The 22,711-nt window shown below is 37.7% G+C and overlaps 1 protein-coding gene across 1 annotated transcript in view; it reads left to right on the top strand.

Moving 5' to 3' along the window:
• Positions 1–22,711, top strand: part of MIB1 (MIB E3 ubiquitin protein ligase 1) — a 118,462-nt gene that overhangs the window by 74,910 nt on the left and 20,841 nt on the right. The window contains exons 13-15 of the mRNA XM_030842663.3: positions 16,654–16,786; positions 19,893–19,979; positions 21,740–21,901. Coding sequence (XP_030698523.1) covers positions 16,654–16,786; positions 19,893–19,979; positions 21,740–21,901 — 382 coding nt within the window. The remainder of the gene's footprint in view (positions 1–16,653; positions 16,787–19,892; positions 19,980–21,739; positions 21,902–22,711) is intronic.

Raw genomic sequence — 22,711 nt, 5'->3', positions numbered from 1 at the left:
GGGAAGAAACAGTGAACACAGAACCTCACCTTTTAAGATAAATTTGAAAAACAAATGAACAAACAAAAATAAGTCAGCCATCTTTTCCCTCTCCCTTCCCTTATGCTTAAGGGAAAAGAAAAAAAACTACAGTAAAATTGAATCAGCGTTGGCCATTTGATTTGGAATGTCGTATTACTAGTATTGCACAGTTATAAGCACCTTGTATCTGCTGGACAGAAAGTTAAGCTACGGAGGAAGGTTGCTACAACAGCCAAGAAAATGAACCTCACTTATTTCTCAGATGGAATGCTTCAGAATTGGGGAAAAAGTTGCAGAGGAGGTTAATTTTATAATCTAAAAAAGACATAAAAACCCAACAAAAACCAAAACACACCTTGCTCCCCCCAAGTAACTGTAGACATTCACCCTGTTTTCTTTGCGCACCAGAATACATTGGGGTCTTCTGACTTCTGAGGAAATATTCTGCATCTTTCTTGCTGTGAGATTTTGTTTGTTTGTTTTAGTTTCCAGGATTAAATGGTAGATCTGTATTGAAGCTACCTTGTCATATCCCGAGGTCAAGTCTGCAAGCAAGGTCAGGACTTCCACATGGTCACTACAAAGGTTAACTTATATTCTTCCCTCAGTGGCCACAGGCTGAACTGTTACAGCTTTATAGGCAGCTAAGCATTTGAAACATGCACTCCCAGGCAAACAGACTCTCTTGTGCCTCTCTCTTCCCTGACCATATTTAGTCAACCATAGCAAAAAATAGTCTCTCAGCTGTCGATTGTCGATCCAGAAGCTGAGGAAGCCTCTATCTTGCTTTCTGCCTATTGATTGTTCATCCTGCGGTCCAAACACTGCCTTGCCATTTGTCCTGCCTTTTTTTTTTTCCCAAAGCACTGCCAAATAAAGCGGTCTCTCATGTTTCCACTTACACATCCCAGATTTTCACTGAGCTTGCGCTGAGACTAGGAAAGCCTGATGCGGCTGTCACTAAACTTAGATGCACTGCAGAGAAAAAAAGAAAGAGGAAAAATATTACCCTGGTTAGTAGCAAGACAGTCTTTAGACAGATATGGAACAAGTAAAATCCCTCTGCTGCCAAAATATGTTTCATGACCTGATTTTTTTATTGGTAAAAAATCAGGATAATGATATTTTATACAGCTAAAGGCCTGAAGGGATTTTGTAATGTTACCTTTTAGAGCTAATTGTTGCTATACACTCTTTTTAAATTTAATAAATAATATTTGAATGGCAAATTCGTAAAAATGGTAAGTAGAACCTATATATTGAGGGTGGAGAGAGATCACTAAGGAAGAAAGGAGTAATGTGTAAATGAAATCTTGGAAATGCTACTTAAAACTTTTAATTCATTGTCAATTTGAGTAAATTGTTTTGTAGTACTTAGGTGAGAAACAGTGTCTGGAATGCTTTTGAGTAATTGTGTACTTCTGTATTGAAACTATATATACTTATATAACTATTAAAATGCATTAGTTAAATTTTATTTTATGCTCAAATATGAAGTGGTTTTTTCCTCCCTTCTACATTGCCATTCCACTTTTATTTTCTGAAATAGCATGTAGGCATGATCATGACACACTTTACTGCAGACTTAAATAGTCATTAACCTATATGTAACTTTGCCACATAGTGTATGTTGCAGAGGAAAAATACTTTTGCTATAAATTTAATGGCATATTTACCATAAATTTTAATATTGAAGTTTATTTTTTAGCCAAGGAGAAAAAAATATAACATCAAATTCCACAAACCTATGGAGATACAATTTAAGATCTTACAAACCTAAGAATGCCCAAGAGAAACCAACTATGCCTTGTTCTTAATTCAAATATAGTCTCTTAAGTATCGATTCAGTTAAGAATCAAGAAAAACGGTTATCAGTTTTCTGAGCTTATTCTCCTAGAAGGGAAATTTGTCCTCGACATTCTTTTTGTCTTTAGCATTTAATAACATAGCAGTTTAATTTTTTTGGATGGCTATTTTAAAACAGTGACATAAAGAATGCTTCTATAGATATTTGGCAGTTTTAAAGAGTCAGCTTTTCTAGATATTGAAATAATTTTAGACACATTGTGATAAGATGACACATCTCAGAGTGTTAAGATAGGTTAATTTTCGGGTTTCTAAATTACCCCATATTTGCTGACCATTTTGTAGCAGTAAAAGTACCCCCCCTCCAAGCAAACACTCATATAGTGTATGAAGGTCCAGGTACTCTTCTAAGCCCTTTAAAATTTTCATAACGATCCTATGAAATAGGATTTGTGATTCTTCTCACATTTTATAGATGAGGAAACTGAGGCACAGAAGGTAAGTAACCTGCTCAAGTCATTAGCTCTTCAGTTTGCTGGTGCCAGAATGTGAGCCCAGGTAGTTTGGCTTCAGACTGAGATCTTCACCACTGTGCCTGCTGTTGCTCTGGTTTCTGAAAATGCAAGTAGTTAGGGAATGGACTCTTGGGGACTGGAACATAAACCAAAAATGTAGCATGGTGAGCATTCTTGCTCAGAAAGATGGCTGTTCATTTGATTGTTTCTTCTTTTGTTCCATTCAGCTAAACTTTGAGCACCTAACACTGGGTGCACAAAGCGGATATAGAGATAAGTAAACTACGCTTCCCTGCCTTACATCATAGAAGAGATCATTTTGGTTGTCTTATTTTAGGAACGATCGAGTACTCACCTGTACAGCTCTCCCATAGGCTGCATTGTCATTGCATATGTCTCTCATTTTGAGCTAAATTCTACTACATTACCAAATTCCTAGTTAATGAATTTAAGCTAAATTAATGAACCTTTTAATTACTGTCTGTCAAAAAAGAGTTTGTGGGAAGAAAATTAAAGCACACCAAAAAAAAAGAATTAAAAAACATTTGAGTCATGTCTATCACTATAAATAGATGAAAGAAAATAAAAATTACCCATACTCATTTACTAAAGTGATGATCACAGATAGCATTTTGGTATATACCCTCCTAGACTTCTTGTCTCCATCCATTTAGGTAGGGGTGTGTATTGAATAAAAATGTATTCAGACCGTTACATTCTAACATGGTTTTAGCATGCCCTACAGAACTTCTACTTGGGATTCATCAACTTTTTTATTAAGTTTCTTTATGGATTCTGGACTAACATGCTTAAACTGTATTTGAGGGGTTGTTCTTTAACTCAGCAAGCATTTTTTGAACACCTAATATGTGCTGTTGTGCCGTTCTAATGTCTTTTTACATTAAGTAATACTAATATGTAAGGCCTCCTCAGTTTAGCTACTGTGGTTTATTTGGAAAAATGTTGCCCATCTCTGAAGAAAGATTGCAAAGCATGGCAGGTCCTAAAAATGGACCCAGCGCCATTTGACTGTTACATACCATGCAGACAGCTGCTTGTCCCCTCTGCTTCTTAGAACTCATTTGTTCATCATTCAGCAAACGTTTGAGTATTACCATGTGCCAGGGATTATGCTAGGCACCACTATTAGTTGTTCCGGAACTTAATGCTTCTTTGGCAGTATTCACAAATGCCTGCTTAACTGGTAGTAAGATCTTATCCTTAAATTATCCATGTCCTTAACCTTTGGAAAACAACCAGACTGAGAAATAAAGAAGAGTGTTTGAACGTTAGGGAAAGTATCTTCAAATCTCATACTGTGCTCCACAAGTGAGAGTCTATTGGCTTAGTATAATTATTGATTTATTGAGCTGTAACACCCTTATCCCGGCAACTCTATGGGCCTCAGTTCTTGCAACCTAACAACAGAATCCTCTTAATTAACTAAGGTTCTGTGGGGAACAGCTGACCTTTGGTTATATTGTGGGTTCCTCAGATTGTCTACCCCATGAGAAGAAAGGAGACAGACCCCTCAGAGCTGCTCTGGACATGAGGGTGAGGGGACCAGGGGCTATTCTGTTTTTTTCTTAACTCATCTTGCAGGCTAGGCCCAAAGATTGGCTTTTTTCTTGAGGCATCATATTATTTGTTTGTGTTTGTTTGCTTTTTGTGGGGGGAAGATCAGGAATGAACATTAATTAGCAACTTTCTAATTAAGATGAGAGGGTTATAGGTCTCTGTTAAAATTAATCTACCTCAAATCTCCAGTGTAGAAGAATTCTAAATAATTTATGTGGATATTCCACCTTCAAGGAAGTGGAGCATAACTTTCCACTCAAGTTTAGGCTGCGCATAGTGACTTCTTTCCAAAGAGTATGTGGTATATTTTAGTGTTCTATAGTATAGAAAAGGGGAAAAAGAGTAATTCTGTGATGGAGAAACCTCACAAACACTACCTCAGCCAGATGATCAAGGTTAACATCGACAGTGATAAGTCATGTTTATAGTGTGTACCCTTGATGTGACGTGATGAAGAGGCACTACCTTTGAGACCTTCTTCTTCAAAACTCATAACCCCAGTGTAATCATGGGAAAACACCAGACAAATTCCAACTGAGGGACAGTCTACAAAATAACTGATTAGTACTCCTCAACATTGTCAACATCATCAAAAACAAGGAAAGTCTAAGAAACTGTCACAGCCGAGGGGAGCCTAAGGAGCCATGACAACTAAATGTAATGTGGTATTCTGGGGCAGAAAAAGAACATGAAATAAAACTAAGGAAGTTGGAATGAAGTAGTTAATAGCAGTCAGTGCTGGTTCATTAATTAACAAATGTACCATACTAATGTACAATATTAACAGTAGAGGTGAGGAACTCTCTGCAGTATCTTCACAATTCTCTGTAACTCTACAGTGGTTCTGAAATAAAAAGTTTATTTAGAAACAGCAAAAACAAAAATTTACCCACTCCTGGCTAGTTGACCATTGACTTTTACATTAATTTTGATTTGGGGCTATCTGCAATATTTTATCACAACTTAAACCATTTAATCAGGAGTTGATTTTGTTATAATTCAGTTATCAACAAAATAGTAAGTTTAGTCTCATATTCTTTTAAAAGTATATTAGAACAAAAAGTATATATCAGAATAAATTTTATCGAGACCAATCATATCTTAAAAAGATTTAGTTATTTTAAAGGAAGCCTTTTTTTTTTTTTTTTTTTTTTTTACGCGGGCCTCTCACTGTTGTGGCCTCTCCCGTTGCGGAGCACAAGCTCCGGACGCGCAGGCTCAGCGGCCATGGCTCATGGGCCCAGCCGCTCCGCGGCATGGGGGATCTTCCTGAACCGGGGCACAAACCCAGGTCCCCTGCATCAGCAGGCGGACTCTCAGCCACTGCGCCACCAGGGAAGCCCTAAAGGAAGCCTTTTTAATTTGAGTGCTGATAATTTTGAATTTGTGAAAATTGTGAAATGATTAGATTTGTGTGGAAGGGGTATAGAGGATAGATTAGGAAGGGGGCTGTTACAGATGTTCAGAGGAAAGGTAATGAAAGCCTATATAAAGAATATTGGGGCCCCTGGGAAAGAATAGTTTAGTTTTAAAAGGGAAAACCAAGAGAACAAATTGAACACAGGAGTAAGAAGGGAGGAAAGGGTCTAGAATGATTCCCAAGTTTCTGACTTGGGTGGCTGGTTAAATGGTGGTAAGAATAACCAAAATCAAGAATACAGGAGGAATTCTTGGGAAGGAGAAAAGGGAAATTTGTACTGTGTACTTTATAGGTCTATAATCTTAGAACTGTAATAAAATAACACTATTATATTGAAGAATTTTAGACTCTACTAAAACATTTACCTACATTATATCATTTAATTCTTACAGCAATCTTATGGTATTTTACAGAGGTTTCTATGGAAGTGTTGGTATTTGTTCAGTTAGAGATATGAGATAGAGCTGTTATGGGTGAGAGTGTTTAGTTGAGGCTTCACAGGGCCCGAGTATGGACCTTGGCTTTATTGGTCCATAGAGATGACTAACACTAATTAACACTAATAAAGAATGCCAAATTACTGTTTACAGAAAGAAATATTGCTAAGTGGATTGTAGTACTTACACCATCTGATCAGTAGATTTTTTTCCCCTGCAGTGGGGAGAAAGAAATCTACTATGAAAAGCTAAGTTAAAATTGGAGATTGATTGGTGAGCAAGACAACTGGTTAGATGATCTTAATTGACAGTACCATCAACCTGTGATGACTTTGCATATGACGATGGACTGAAAACTGATAGCATTCTCCTGATTCTACTGGAGGGTAAATTAGAATACTGGGATTGCTCATCAGGGAGCTTTGTCTATAGATAACGCTGGTGATACACTGACAAATTATTTTTCTCATTCTTTCTCCAGGCTTTGTACGAACCATTTCTTCACTCTCTTTTTAACCAATCATTATTTTCCAGAAAAAGACATAATTTTCATCTTTTTAATAATAATTCCATCCTGGTGATTTATCTATCTATCTATCTACTTATCTATCTATCATCCTAATTTGACTTCTGGATCTCCTCTTATAAAAATCTCTTTTTCTTTAGTTATTCATTTGTTTTATTTACTTTATTAACTATTATCTGCTGTATTCACCTCATTTGCCAATATAACACTGTTACTATGGGAAATCAAAAATTACCATTTCTCTTTAAAATATGTTGCTAATATTATAATAATTTAATCAGTTTAAAATAAAGCATTTGGATTAATTCAGATTTCTTTCAATTTTTATTTTTAATGATATATTTCTTAATATTTCAGGATTGTGAGGAAAAAATATTTTAATATGGTTATTCTATAGTGTAATATACAACATTTATGTCAGTGAGACTAATTAACAGAATAGATTTATTCTGAAATAAAAACTTTCTCCTTGAAAATGTTGAATTTTGCATTTTAATATTAGGATTTGATATACTTTGTAGAATGTGATCTAGAAGGGACTAGGGTTGTTTTTGTCACTGCCAGCAGTAGCCTGGTACTGCCTTTCCCTTGTTCTGACAGTTCAGTTATATATACTGTACTAAGAGAGGAAAAAGCAAAAAGACACAAAGTAATAAGAGTGCAGGGAGGCAATGGGCTTTCAAGAATACATACATACCTATTTATTTTTATTTTTGTTTATTTTTATATAATTTTTTTTGGCTGTGCTGTGCGGCTTGTGGGATCTTAGTTCCCCGACCAGGTATTGAACCTGGGCCCCGGCAGTGAAAGTGCCAAGTCCTAACCACTGGACCGCCAGGGAATTCCCTCTATTTCTTTTTAAATGCCTCAGTAACTTTCTGAACCATTGGCTCTTTTTTCTGAGGGACCTCAGGTTTTCTACCTTGTTGACTTAATGAATGCAAGAAGGAAGAACAAGTAAGTGAAAGCTATTAATATCCTCTATTACCACCATTTCTCTCAACACAGTTATAGTACCATTTTTCTTTTCTTTGTATCAATAACATGTGTTTGGGACTTCCCTGATGATCCAATGGTAAAGAATCCACCTTAGGGCTTCCCTGGTGGCGCAGTAGTTGAGAGTCCGCCTGCCGATGCAGGGGACCCGGGTTCGTGCCCCAGTCCGGGAAGATCCCACATGCCGCGGAGCAGCTATGCCCGTGAGCCATGGCTGCTGAGCCTGTGAGTCCGGAGCCTGTGCTACGCAACAGGAGAGGCCGCAAAAGTGAGAGGCCTGCGTACCGCAAAAAAAAAAAAAAAAAAAAAAAAATCCACCTTACAATGCAGGGGGTGTGGATTTGATCCCTGGTCAGGGAACTAAGATCCCACATGCCACAGGGCAACTAAGCCCACACGCCACAACTACTGAGCTCACGCGCCTCAACTAGAGAGCCCGCGTGCCGCAAACTACAGAGCCCACACGCTCTGGAGCCCATGTGCCGCAACTACAGAGCCTGCCCCCCACAACTAGAGGGAGAAAACCCGCGGGCCACAACTAGAGAGAAAAACCCATGCGCCACAACTAGAGAAGAGAAAACCGCACGCCACAACTAGAGGGACGCCCACACCTCACAACGGAAGATCCCACGTACCTCAACGAAGATCCAGCGTGCCGCAACTAAGACCTGACAGAGCCAAAACTAAATAAAATAATTTAAAAAATGGATTTATCTTATATATTTTTAACATCTTTATTGGAGTATAATTGCTTTACATTGTTCTGTTAGTTACTGCTGTATAACAAAGTGAATCAGCTATACATATACATATATCCCCATATCCCCTCCCTCTTGCATCTCCCTCCTACCCTCCCTATCCCATCACTCTAGGTAGTCACAAAGCACCGAGCTGATCTCCCTGTGCTATGCAGCTACTTCTCACTAGCTATCTGTTTTACATTTGGTAGTGTATATATGTCAGTGCCACTCTCTCATTTTGTCTCAGCTTACCCTTCCCCCTTCCTGTGTTCTCAAGTCCATTCTCTACGTCTGTGTCTTTATTCCTGTCCCGCCCCTAGGTTCTTCAGAACCATTTTTTTAAAATTTTAGATTCTATATATATCTGTTAGCATATGGTATTTGGTTTGCTCTTTCTGACTTAACGTCACTCTATGACAGACTCTAGGTCCATCCACCTCACTACAAATAACTCAATTTCGTTTCTCTTTATGGCAGAGTAATATTCCATTGTATATATGTGCCACATCTTCTTTATCCATTGATCTTTTGATGGACACTTAGGTTGATTCCATATCCTGGCTATTGTAAATAATGCTGCAATGAACATTGTTGTGCATGACTTTTTATTTTTAAACGTCTTTATTGGAGTATAATTGCTTTACAATGGTGTGTTAGTTTCTGCTTTATAACAAAGAGAATCAGTTATACATATACATGTATCCCCATATCTCCTCCCTCTTGCGTCTCCCTCCCACCCTCCCTATCCCACCCCTCTAGGTGGTCACAAAGCACTGAGCTGATCTCCCTCTGCTATGCGGCTGCTTCTCACTAGCTATCTGTTTTACATTTGGTAGTATATATTAGTCGATGCCACTTTCTCACTTTATCCCACCTTACCCTTCCCCCTCCCCATGTCCTCAAGTCCATTCTCTACATCTGCATCTTTATTTCTGTCCTGCCCCGAGGTTCTTCATAACCTTTTTTTTAGATTCCATATGTATGTGTTAGCATACAGTATTTGTTTTTCTCTTTCTGACTTACTTCACTCTGTACGACAGGCCCTAGGTTCATCCACCTCACTATGAATAACTCAGTTTCGTTTCTTTTTATGGCTGAGTAATATTCCATTGTATATATGTGCCATTGTATATATGTGCCACATCTTCTTTATCCATTCATCTGTTGATGGACACTTAGGTTACTTCCATGTCCTGGCTATTGTAAATAGAGCTGCAACGAACATTGTGCTTCATGACACTTTCTGAATTATGCTTTTCTCAGGGTATATGCCCAGTAGTGGGATTGCTGGATCGTATGGTAGTTCTATTTTTAGTTTTTTAAGGAACCTCCATACTGTTCTCCATAGTGGCTGTGTCAGTTTACATTCCCATCAACAGTGCAAGACGGTTCCCTTTTCTCCACACCCTCTCCAGCATTTATTATTTGTAGATTTTTTGATGATGGCCATTCTGACTTGTGTGAGGTGATACTTCACTGTAGTTTTGACTTGCATTTCTCTAATGATTAGTGATATTGAGCATCTTTTCATGTGTTTGTTGGCAATCTGTATATCTTCTTTGGAGAAATGTCTATTTAGGTCTTCTGCCCATTTTTAGATTGGGTTTGGTTTTTTGATATTGAGCTGCATGAGCTGCTTGTAAATTTTGGAGATTAATCCTTTGTCAGTTGCTTCATTTGCTAATATTTTCTCCCATTCTGAGGGTTGTCTTTTCATCCTGTCTGTGGTTTCCTTTGCTGTGCAAAAGCTTTGAAGTTTCATTAGGTCCCATATATTTACTTTTGTTTTTATTTCCATTTCTCTAGGAGGAGGGTCAAAAAGGATCTTGCTGTGATTTATGCCATAGAGTGTTCTGCCTATGTTTTCCTCTAAGACTTTTATAGTGTCTGGCCTTACATTTAGGTCTTTAATCCATTTTGAGTTTATTTTTGTGTATGGTGTTAGGGAGTGTTCTAATTTCATTCTTTTACATGTAGCTGTCCAGTTTTCCCAGCACCACTTATTGAAGCGGCTGTCTTTTCTCCATTGCATATTCTTGCCTTCTTTATCAAAGATAGGATGACCATATGTGTTTGGGTTTATCTCTGGGGTTTCTATCCTGTTCCATTGATCTATATTTCTGTTTTTGTGCCAGTACCATACTGTCTTGATTACTGTAACTTTGTAGTATAGTCTGAAGTCAAGGGAGCCTTATTTCTCCAGCTCCGTTTTCTTTCTCAAGATTACTTTGGCTATTCGGGGTCTTTTGTATTTTCATACAGATTGTGAAATTTTTTGTTTTAGTTCTGTGAAAAATGCCATTGGTAGTTTGATAGGGATTGCATTGAATCTGTAGATTGCTTTGGGTAGTATAGTCATTTTCACAATGTTGATTCTTCCAGTCAGGAACATGGTATATCTCTCCATCTGTTGGTATCATCTTTAATTTGTTTCATCAGTGTCTTATAGTTTTCTGAATACAGGTCTTTTACCTCCTTAGGTAGGTTTATTCCTAGGTATTTTATTCTTTTTGTTGCAGTAGTAAATGGGAGTGTTTCCTTAATTGCTCTTTCAGATTTGTCATCATTAGTGTACAGGAATGCAAGAGATTACTGTGCATTAATTTTGTATCCTGCTACTATACCAAATTCATTGATTAGCTCTAGTAGTTTTCTGGTAGCATCTTAGGATTCTGTGTGTGTAGTATCATGTCATCTGCAAACAGTGACAGTTTTACTTCTTTTCCAATTTGGATTCCTTTTATTTCTTTTTCGTCTCTGATTGCTGTGGCTAAAACTTCCAAAACTATGTTGAATAATAGTGGTGAGAGTGGGCAACCTTGTCTTGTTCCTGATCTTGGTGGAAATGGTTTCAGTTTTTCACCATTGAGAACGATGTTGGCTGTGGGTTTGACATATATGGCCTTTATTATGTTCAGGTAAGTTCCCTCTATGCCTGCTTTCTGGAGAGTTTTTATAATAAGTGGGTTTTGAATTTTGTTGAAAGCTTTTTCTGCGTCTGTTGAGATGATCACATAGTTTTTATCCTTCAGTTTGTTAATATGGTGTATCACATTGATTTATTTGCATGTATTGAAGAATCTTTGCATTCCTGGGATAAACCTCACTTGATCATGGTGTATTATCCTTTTAATGTGCTGTTGGATTCTGTTTGCTAGTATTTTGTTGAGGATTTTTGCATCTATGTTCATCAGTGATATTGGCCTGTAGTTTTCTTTTTTCGTAACATCTTTGTCTGGTTTTGGTATCAGGGTTATGATGGTCTTGTAGAATGAGTTTGGGAGTGTTCCTCCCTCTGCTATATTTTGGAAGAGTTTGAGAAGGATGAATGTTAGCTCTTCTCTGAACGTTTCATAGAATTCGCCTGTGAAGCCATCTGGTCCTGGGCTTTTGTTTGTTGGAAGATTTTAATCACAGTCTCAATTTCAGTGCTTGTGATTGGTCTGTTTATATTTTCTGTTTCTTCCTGGTTCAATCTCGGAAGGTTATGCTTTTCTAAGAGTTTGTCCATTTCTTCCAGGTTGTCCAGTTTATTGGCATATAGTTGCTTGTAGTAATCTCTCATGATCCTTTGTATTTCTGCATTGTCAGTTGTTACTTCTCCTTTTTCATTTCTAATTCTATTGATTTGAGTCTTCTCTCTTGTTTTCTTGATGAGTCTGGCTAATGGTTCATCAATTTTGTTTATCTCCTCCGAGAACCAGCTTTTAGTTTTATTGATCTTTGTTTTCGTTTCCTTCATTTCTTTGTCATTTATTTCTGATCTGATCTTTATGATTTCTTTCCTTCTGCTAACTTTGGGGTTTTTTTGTTCTTCTTTCTCTAATTGCTTTAGGTGTAAGGTTAGGTTGTTTCTTTGAGATGTTTCTTGTTTCTTGAGGTAGTGTTGTATTGCTATAAACTTCCCTCTTAGAACTGCTTTTGCTGCATCCCGTACATTTTGGGCTGTTGTGTTCTCATTGTCATCTGTTTCTAGGTATTTTTTGATTTCCTGTTTGATTTCTTCTGTGATCTTTTGGTTATTTAGTACGGTATTGTTTAGCTTTCATGTGTTTGTATTTTTTACGTTTTTTTTCCTGTAATTGATACCTAGTCTCATAGTATTGTGGTAGGAAAAGATACTTGATACAATTTCAATTTTCTTAAATTTACCAAAGCTTGATTTGTGATCCAAGATAAGATCTATCCTGGAGAATGTTCCATGAGCACTTGAGAAGAAACTGTATTCTATTATTTTTGGGTGGAATGTCCTATAAATATCAATTAAGTCCATCTTGTTTAATGTATCATTTAAAGCTTGTGTTTCTTTATTTGTTTTCCTGTTGGTTGATCTGTCCATTAGTGGAAGTGGGTTGTTAAAGTCCCCTACTATGATTGTGTTACTGTCGGTTTCCCCTTTTATGGCTGTTAGCATTTGCCTTATATATTGAGGTGCTCCTATGTTGTGTGGATAAATATTTACAATTGTTATATCTTCTTCTTGGATCGATCCCTTGATCATTATGCAGTGTTCTTCTTTGTCTCTTGTAATAGTCTTTATTTTAAAGTCTGTTTTGTCTGATATGAGAATTGCTACTCCATCTTTCTTTTGATTTTCATTTGCATGGAATATCTTTTTCCATCCCCTCACTTTCAGTCTGTATGTGTCTTTAGGTCTGAAGTGAGTCGCTTGTAAACAGCATGTATACGGGTCTTGTTTTTGTATCCATTCAGCCTGTCTGTGTCTTTTATAGTTAGAGCATTTTATCCATTTACATTTAAGGTAGTTATCAATATGTATGTTCCTATTACCATTTTTGTAGTTGTTTTGGGTTTGTTATTGTAGGTCTTTTCCTTCTCTTGTGTTTCCTGCCTAGAGAAGTTCCTTCAGCATTTGTTGTAAAGTTGGTTTGGTGGTGCTGAATTCTCTTAGCTTTTGCCTATTACCATTTTTGTAGTTGTTTTGGGTTTGTTATTGTAGGTCTTTTCCTTCTCTTGTGTTTCCTGCCTAGAGAAGTTCCTTCAGCATTTGTTGTAAAGTTGGTTTGGTGGTGCTGAATTCTCTTAGCTTTTGCTTGTCTGTAAAGGTTTTAATTTCTCCGTCGAATCTGAATGAGATCCTTGCTGGGTAGAGTAATCTTGGTTGTAGGTTTTTCCTTTTCATCACTTTAAATATGTCCTGCCACTCCCTTCTGGCTTGCGAACTTTATGCTGAAATATCAGCTGTTAACCTTACGGGGATTCCCTTGTATGTTATTTGTTGCTTTTCCCTTGCTGCTTTTAATATTTTTTCTTTGTCTTTAATTTTTGATAGTTTGATTAATATGTGTCTTGGTGTGTTTCTCCTTGGATTTATCCTGTATGGGACTCTCTGTGCTTCCTGGACTTGATTGACTATTTCCTTTCCCATATTAGGGAAGTTTTCAACTATAATCTCTTCAAATATTTTCTCAGTCCCTTTTTCTCTTCTTCTGCTGAGACTCCTATAATTTGAATGTTGGTGCATTTAATGTTGTCCCAGTGGTCTCTGAGACTGTCCTCAATTCTTTTCATTCGTTTTTCTTTATTCTGCTCTGCGGTAGTTATTTCCACTATTTTACCTTGCAGGTTACTTATCCGTTCTTCTGCCTCAGTTATTCTGCTATTGATTCCTTCTAGAGAATTTTTAATTTCATTTATTGTGTTGGTCATCATTGTTTGTTTGCTCTTTAGTTCTTCTAGGTCCTCATTACACGTTTCTTGTATTGTCTCCATTCTGTTTCCAAGATTTTGGATCATTAACTATCATTACTCTGAATTCTTTTTCGGGTAGACTGCCTATTTCCTCTTCATTTGTTTGGTCTGGTGGGTTTTTACCTTGCTCCTTCATCTGCTGTGTGTTTCTCTGTCTTCCCATTTTGCTTAACTTACTGTGTTTGGTGTCTCCTTTCGCTTGCTGCAGGTTTGTAGTTCCCTTTGTTTTTGGTGTTACCCCCAGTGGGTAAGGTTGATTCAGTGGCTTGTGTAGGCTTCCTTGTGGAGAGGACTGGTGCCTGTGTTCTGGTGGATGAGGCTGGATCTTGTCTTTCTGATGGGCAGGACTGCATACAGTGGTATGTTTTGGGGTGTCTGTGAACTTATGATTTTAGGCTGCCTCTCTGCTAATGGGTGGAGTTGTGTTCCTGTCTTGCTAGTTTGGCATGGGGTGTCCAGCACTGGAGCTTGCTGGTTGTCAAGTGGATCTGGGTCTTAGTGTTGAGACAGAGATCTCTGGGAGAGCTCTCGCTGGTTGATATTACGTGGGGCCAGGAGGTGTCTGGTGGTCCAGTGTCTGGAACTTGGCTCTCCCACCTCAGAGGCTCAGTCCTGACACCCGGCCAGAGCACCAAGACCCTCTCAGCCCATGGCGTAGACAACTGTGGTGAAAATCTTACTGGTGTCTTGGATTTTTCTTTGCTGGGCGATTTATCTGAGCCAAGTTCCCTTTGTCAGAAACATAGCAAGCCAAAATGCTAAGATATCCGAGGTTTGCAGTGAAGACAGGCCTTATTCACACGGCATCCAAGGAGAAGACAGGAGAACAAATTTCAAATCTGTGTCCTATCTTATTATTTTTAATGATTACATTTTGTCTTTATTAAAACTTTTTTCACATGATTTAATACTTGAATATTCAAAACTCTCCAAAAGAATCATAAAGCTAAATTCCATTTATCACATGGTCAAGTGTGTAAGGTAACATAATTTATGGCATTAGCATCATGATTATGCTAAATCCAAACAATCAGTAGTATATTGTTGTACCAGTACTTTTCCCCATTAAGAATTTGAGTCAAAATCTACAGAATTTCTAGTATTCTATTTTAATCCACTGAATGAGGAGGTATAGAATCTTTATAATTACAGAAAATGAGCTAAAGCAGGAATCTTTAGCTTTGTATGAGGTCCATGAATGGAACCTTAGGGGGTTTGGACTCCCTCAAAATTGTATGTATAGATTTTTATGTGTATTTTCTGGGAGAAAATGGTTCATAGATTTCTAAAGAAGTCTTGTTACCCATAAACAGTGATTGTAACTTCAGTAACAACCACCAAAGGCTGTCTTAAAGTTTTGATTCTCAGTACACCTTGGGTCATAAACCTGTTTAAAAATCTGAGAAAAGCTATAAACTTCCAGATTTGAGTACAGTTTTGGAGATTCTTGAATCCTCCAAAGCTTGTTCTCAGATGTCTTGGATTTCCTGTTTGGGATTCATAGACCACTGCTGTTAAGGAAACATGCTCTGGCTCATGTTAGGCCTTAGTCTCATTATTTTAGAGACTTACAGTTTCATTTACACACATTCTTATTCTGCATCTTCAGACTGTTTCTCCATACATTTATAACATTTCTCTATTAAAAATTTTTCTCTCATATGTATCACCTTACGAAAAACTATCCCGATATGTATCTTCGTGTTATTTCTTGCCCTTTTATACTCTATTGGCACAATTTTAAAAGCTTTTCTTTTCTGTGTTTACTGCCTTTTTTAGGTGTGAGGGAAGATTCAATATCTAATACGTATATCAGTGTGTCTGTGCCAAGTCCAATACTCTTTACGGGAGCAGTTATCTTAGGTCTCACTCCTAAAAAAAAGCAATTAGTTGATAGCTGTATTAAGGGAGATTTTTTCCAAATTACGTTATGAGTTTTCCACACAAAACCTCTATGTTAAGAAAAGTTAGACTGGTTAGGCTTAGGAAAGTTGCTTCTGATTTTATTTTCCTTTTTGAGTGGTAGGCTAGCTTTTTCTCCACAAAGCATGATTTCTTGATAATTAGTTCCCCTGATTTTTTACGGTTTAATCTTTGGTGCTCTTTAGGATAACTTTGTCTTTTTTGCTTTGGAGATACTTTGTTACCATATCTTAAATTTTAAATACTAGATTATAGTGACCATTTTGTGTGTTTTGATATCAACTGGATTTAGCACTGCTAAATGACATATATCACATTTTTAATTCTGCAGAGTTCATGATAATCTGCCAGCTACCTAAAATTTGTCTTATCACTATTTTTCCTTCTTAGCTGTTGTTACCTGGTTGTTCTTTATTAACTCTTCGTTAATATATACTATTCCAGTTGAACCTAAGAGATTCCACAAGGCCAACATATATCCTTATTAGGGTATATTTCTTTTACCTTTGGTATTTTTCCTCTCATGTTTCCCTTTTGTAGCACTCCCATTCTGTTTTGATTCTGTTCTCCAAACAGCAATAATTTGTTTACCTCTTACAATATCAAAAGGCTGTGTATTTAAGATTTAGAATTTTTTTTTTTTTTTTTTTTGCGGTGCGCGGGCCTCTCACTGTTGTGGCCTCTCCCGTTGTGGAGCACAGGCTCTGGATGTGCAGGCTCAGCGGCCATGGCTCACGGGCCCAGCCGCTCCGTGGCGTGCGGAATCTTCCCGGACCAGGGCACAAACCCGTGTCCCCTGCGTTGGCAGGCGGACTCTCAACTACTGCGCCACCAGGGAAGCCCGATTTAGAAATTTTGAATTTCTGTTTGTCTCTAAGGGCATAATTTTCTTTAAAGAGAAGTATATTCATTTGATTTTAAAAGTTTCTTTTGAATAGTTTTTCTAAAGAAAATATTTAATTAAATATTTGACTTTCAGTGCAATGCGTGTTTTACTGTCGAAATTACCAAGACCGTGGATTGTGGATGAGAAGAAAGATGATGGTTATACTGCCTTGCATCTGGCTGCCCTCAATAATCATGTAGAAGTGGCTGAACTGTTGGTACATCAGGTAGGAAAAGCAGTTCAGTAATTTTTAACAATTTTGGGTCATTGCTATCTATTTTTTACTTCATCAACTACTTATTAGTTAATAAGTAAAATCCCATGATGATGGGATCTTACAGCAAAATCCCATGATGATGCAAATTCAGATATAATATGAATTTAGTCTTCCGCCTAACATTGGTTTTTGTTTTTATTTTTGTTTTCCCTGGCTGCGCCACACAGCATATAGAATCTTAGTTCCCCAAGCAGGGATCGAACTTGTGCCCCCTTCAGTGGAAGCATGGAGCCCTAAACACTGGACCACCAGGGAATTCCCCTAACATTGGTTCTTAAATGGAGGGAGTTAGTGGTGTGTGTGGGGAGAAGGGGGCGGGGGGGGGCGGGGAATCCTTCAGTCTCCAGTATTCTCTCTGCACAGTCTTCCTGGTTTGGTCCAACAAAATAGGCATCAATGAAAAGGGATTTTCCAGAATCACTGCCGCTATTGTGGAAGTATCACTCTGCTGTAGCACCAAGAACCATCATGTTGATATCTAAGCTGGTGTGGGCAGTTGCCACCAGGTAACACCAGGCTGCAGCTAGGATCTAGGGATGCAGTTCATGACTACTGCTGGACCCCTTGGATAGCAGCATAGGCTCACCTTCATCATTTCATTCATCTCAGGAATAAGATGCTCTACATCTTTATGAGATTGGATTTTGGGGGAAACCCATTTATTGCAATTTTATGATATTTTGGTGTATTCAGCAAAATTTTTAAATGCTTCAGTCAAGCATATGCCATAGCTAAGCACTAAAGTTCCCAAAGAATTATCTGTGATCCCTGACTTCAAGGAACTTACAGTCTAGTTAAGAAGATGAAACAGCAGAAAAATTTAGTAGATAGTACATTATGTGTAATTAGGTCATAGATCATAAGATAGACATTCCATAAACTACGGAAGTTTAGGTAAAAAAATAGTTCAAAAGTTAAACAAACCTTTCCCCTGCCATTGTAAGCCTTTATTATTAAAATTAATTTTCTTAGAAGTGTTGTTAATTATGATAAATTCCTTTTCATCCAAAATCCAAACGACTGACCTTAAGCCAGTACCACACTGTCTTGGTCATTGTTGCTTTATAGTAAGTCTTGAAATCAGTTAGAGTAAGTCCTCTAAATTTGTTTTTCTTTCTCAGAACTACTTTAATGTTCTAGATCTTTGGAATTTCCCAGTACATTTTAGAATCAGGTTATTAGTTTCTATTAAAAGTCTTTGGGGGAGTTTGATTGCTCTTGCACATATTAGGTTTATCTTTAAGTAATTTTTTTGATCCTATTGGTAAATTGTATTGTTTTAAAATTTCAATTTCCAGTTATGTATTGCTAATATATAGAGTTGCAGTTTTTAAAATATATTTACCATGTATCTTGTGACCTTGCTTAAATTACCATTGGTCATTAGGAAAACAGAAATTACACCAACTACAATGACTAAAATTAAAAATGCCAACAAAACCAGGTGTTGATTAGGATGTGGAGCAGTTAGAATTCACAAACGTTGCTGGTGTTTTTCCGGGTAGCCATGTTGAAAAACAGTTTAGCAGTTTCTTATAAAGTTAAACATATATTCATCCCAGCAGTCTCACGTCTAGATATGTATCCAAGAGAACTGAGGGCACATTTCCACGAAATACTCCTACTAAATGCTTGTAGCAGCATTATTTGTAATAGCCCTAAACTGAAAGCAAACCAAATGTTCATCAACTAGTGTCTGAATAAACAAATTATGGTATATCCATACAATGAATACTACTTTGTAAATTCTAAATGATGGAAAAAAGTTCAGAAAACTTAAAAGGAGATCCCTCACTTTCTGCATTTATATGAGAACAGACATGATAAGAAAACAACCTGAGGGAATTCACTGGTGGTCCATTGGTTAGGACTCAGCACTTTCACTGCCATGAGCCATCGCTGGTCAGTTGCTGGTTGGGGAACTAAGATCCCATAAGCCACGCGGCACGGCCAAAAAAAAAAAAAAAAGGAAAGCAAGCTGAGATCAGGAGCCTAATGATTGCACTCAAAGAAACGTAAATAGTAAAAACAATCCAGAAACTCCCACCTTCTCGAACATGTCATAGCATGTTCAGACCAACCAAACTCCCATAAGTGAGTTTCAGCTCTACCTGATGCACCAAGCAGGTGCACAGGTAGGGGTGTCAGAGTTGTGATCATAGGGCGTGAATGGTTCTAAGACACAAATGGAATGATACAGTTTACTTTTTGACTCTGTAGCCCTCTACTTAATTTTAGTATTTTAAAAAATTTATTATTATTTTTTATCATGCCAGACATGGTGCTAGGCATTTTGACATTGTTATTTTTCTTAATCCTCACATTGACCCCTGGAATAGGTTGTGCCCTTACCATTTTGGAGCTGAGGAAATAGGCATGAAATGATACAGTGCTTGCTTAAACTCACAAAGCGCGTAGCTGACAACACTTGAACCCAGGTCCACTGACACTGTGTTCATTGCTTTTGCTTCTCCGTCCCTTTCCTCTGTGCTTGGCATCAGCTGTTCTCATGGTCCTTTGTCTATCTCAGGGCCCTGGTGGGACTTCCTGCTCTTCCTTCAATAAGTGTTTGTATGTACTAATTAAGCGTTATCTTCTTCTCACCCTCCAGCAGAGTTCCTTTTCACTGAATGAGGAAGAGCTCAATTATGCAGCAAGAGGAACTGACCTTATTAGGTCATTAAAAGAAATCTAGATCCAATGTGAAGACTCATTAATATATTTTCAGGAAATATTTACAGTTAAAATGAGCTGATTATGTCCATTGCTCTATAATGGAGATTAAAAGGGAGCTGTGTTTGTACTGTACTTTGTCCTTTAACTGTTCTTAGATGGAATCACCATAATAAAAATAATTATTTTAAACTTGCTGTTATACTTCAGAAAGTTTGCTGCCCTATCCACTTCTTCCTGTGTTACCATATGAGAACAAGGTCCCAGCCCCTAGGAAGGGGGTGTGGTCAGTAGTGTCCAGTGTACTGATTCTTTGCCAAGAGTTAGTTTAGTATGCTTCCCTCTTGTCACATTCAACTGTGTGTGCCTTGTTCTTCTTCAGGGTAACGCAAACCTGGATATCCAGAATGTGAACCAGCAGACTGCCCTACACCTTGCTGTTGAGCGGCAGCACACCCAGATTGTGAGGGTAACGTGTCTACTAAAGTGAATCTTTGCTTATTAAATCATACTTTGTTAGATTTCTCAAAAGGCATAGCTGGAGGTAAAAAATTACGATTTTAGGCTAATATTTTACATCAGTTGAGTAAAGAGTTTTAATTTGTAATAAGGAAAATCTTAAGATTCTGATATTCAAAGTCTTTATAATTTTGTTGCCAGATTTGTAAATTGCCAGAATATTAAATCAGAGGATTTCAGAGTAACTTACAAATTTGTTTTTTTTAAAAGTATACTCCCTTTTAATTTTTATAATTGAGAGTGAACTGTAATTAAAGGCTTCGGCTAGACATTTGCCGAACAGATTCCAAAAAAGCTGACATGTATATTTTTATTTTACTAATCTGGTGATTCCAGTCAAAATACTTGAAAGATTATCTGTTTACAACTTTTTTGTAGAGCAGTGATTCTTAAAGTTTGGAGGCTGAAGCAGCAGCATCAGCATCACCTGAGACTTTGGTAGAAAAGTCAGTTCCTGGGCCCCACCTCAGACCAACCAAATCAGAACCTCCAAGGGTGGGAACTAGCAATCTGTGGTTTAACAGGCCCCCAGGTAATTGTGATGCATGTTCAAATTTGAGAAACTGTCCTGCAGAGACATTATATAATCTTTTTGAAACAAAGCAAGCAAAACAAAAGAAAACAGTAATTAGTCAAGACAGGTAGGACCATGTGCTTGAGATTGGTTTCTTTGTATGGTATCTTTCTAAAACTCTGATAACATTTACAGAAATGATTAGGGAACTTGTTGAAGCACTGTAAGCAAAGTTTTATGTTCACCACTTAAAATATCGATTGAGGGCTTCCGTGGTGGCTCAGTGGTTAAGAATCCGCCTGCCAATGCAGGGGACACGGGTTCGAGCCCTGGTCCGGGAAGATCCCACATGCCGCGGAGCAACTAAGCCCGTGCGCCACAACTACTGAGCCTGCGCTCTAGAGCCCGTGAGCCACGACTGCTGAGCCCATGTACCACAACTACTGAAGCCCACGTGCCTAGAGCCTGTGCTCCGCAACAAGAGAAGCCACTGCAATGAGAAGCCAGTGCACCGCAACCAAGAGTAACCCGCACTCGCTGAAACTAGAGAAAGCCCGCGTGCAGCAATGAAGACCCAATGCAGCCAAAAATAAATAAATATATTTAAAAAATTGATTGAGATATATCGATTATGTGTTATATGTAAGAGATTGCAGTTTAGCAAACACTTCACGTTTATTATTATTTAAAATTCCCCTTGCCAAAAATTCTTCATTTCTCTGATATTTGGACTTATAACCCTTATAACCATACATTTGGAGAAAATTAACCAAAGAGAATGGAAATAAATAACTTGCTTATTTAAATAATAGAAGAATTTTGAACGTTATGATTTGGTCCTATTGGAAATACTTAAAATATCCCAACTCACATATCTGAAATTAAAATGAGAAAAAAAATGTCCTAAATTTCCCCCAGTTATCTTGATCTTAGAGTAGATTAATTGAGCAACATTTTGGTTCTTATTTCTTTCTGCTTTCTCTAATTCAATATATTTGAATAACCAGGTTCATCATTATTTGTAAGGAGTCACAGGGTTGGGCATAGAGTAATTTAGCAAGCAAATACATAAGAATAATTAACTTTCACGGCAACCCTGTCAGATAGGTCCAGGGCTCTCACACTGTTACTTTAGAGATGTTGTAACTTCTTGTGGGTGGAATACTTTGGCAAAATAAGATGTTTTTCTCTTCTAGCTTTTGGTCCGTGCAGGTGCCAAATTAGATATTCAGGATAAGGATGGGGATACTCCTTTGCATGAAGCTCTGAGGCATCACACTTTGTCTCAGCTACGTCAGCTTCAAGATATGCAAGATGTGGGGAAGGTCGATGCTGCCTGGGAGCCATCCAAAAACACCGTGAGTAAAGATAATCTTTAATTCAGTGCCAGTGGGAGCATCTTTTAATGCAGAGGCTTATATTTATGGCTAATTTAACTTGCACCTGATAAGATATTTCATCAGAGCTACAAATGTACAAATTTAGTTTATGAGCTAAATACTAGTCAATGCTAACTGTATTGTTTTGCATTCTTACTAAAAGTTGTTTGGTTCTCCTTTTATAACTTTAGCCATTCAAACAGGAGTATTGTGGTATCTTTTTGTGGTTTGAATTTGCATTTCCTTATGACTGCTGGTATTGAACATCTTTTCATTTGCTTGTTCACCACTCATGTATATTTGATGAAGTGTCTCTTCAGACCTTCTTCATTATTTTGTTGAGCTGTTTTCTTACTACTAAGTTTTGAGGGTTCTTTTTATAAACTGAATACAAGTTCTTTATCAGATATGTGGTATGCACATACTTTCTCCCAGTCTGTAACTTGTCTTTTCATTCTTTTTAAAAATTTTATTTATTTATTTATTTATTTTTGGCTGCGTTGGGTCTTCATTGCTGCACACGGGCTTTCTCTAGTTGCAGCGAACGGGGGCTGCTTTTCATTGTGGTGTGTGAGCTTCTTGTTGTGGTGGCTTCTTGTGTTGCGGAGCATGGGCTCTAGGTGTGTGGGCTTCAGTAGTTGTGGCACACGGGCTTAGTTGCTCCATGGCATGTGGGATCTTCCCAGACAGGGGCTCAAACCCGTGTCCCCTGCATTGGCAGGTGGATTCTTTTTTTTTTTTTTTTTTTTTTTTTTGCTGTATGCGGGCCTCTCACTGTTGTGGCCTCTC

Source organism: Globicephala melas, chromosome 13 (genome assembly GCF_963455315.2).
Source record: "Globicephala melas chromosome 13, mGloMel1.2, whole genome shotgun sequence".
Taxonomy (NCBI): domain Eukaryota; kingdom Metazoa; phylum Chordata; class Mammalia; order Artiodactyla; family Delphinidae; genus Globicephala; species Globicephala melas.
Note: the sequence above shows the minus strand (reverse complement) of the source record. Positions and strands in the feature narration are given on the sequence as shown.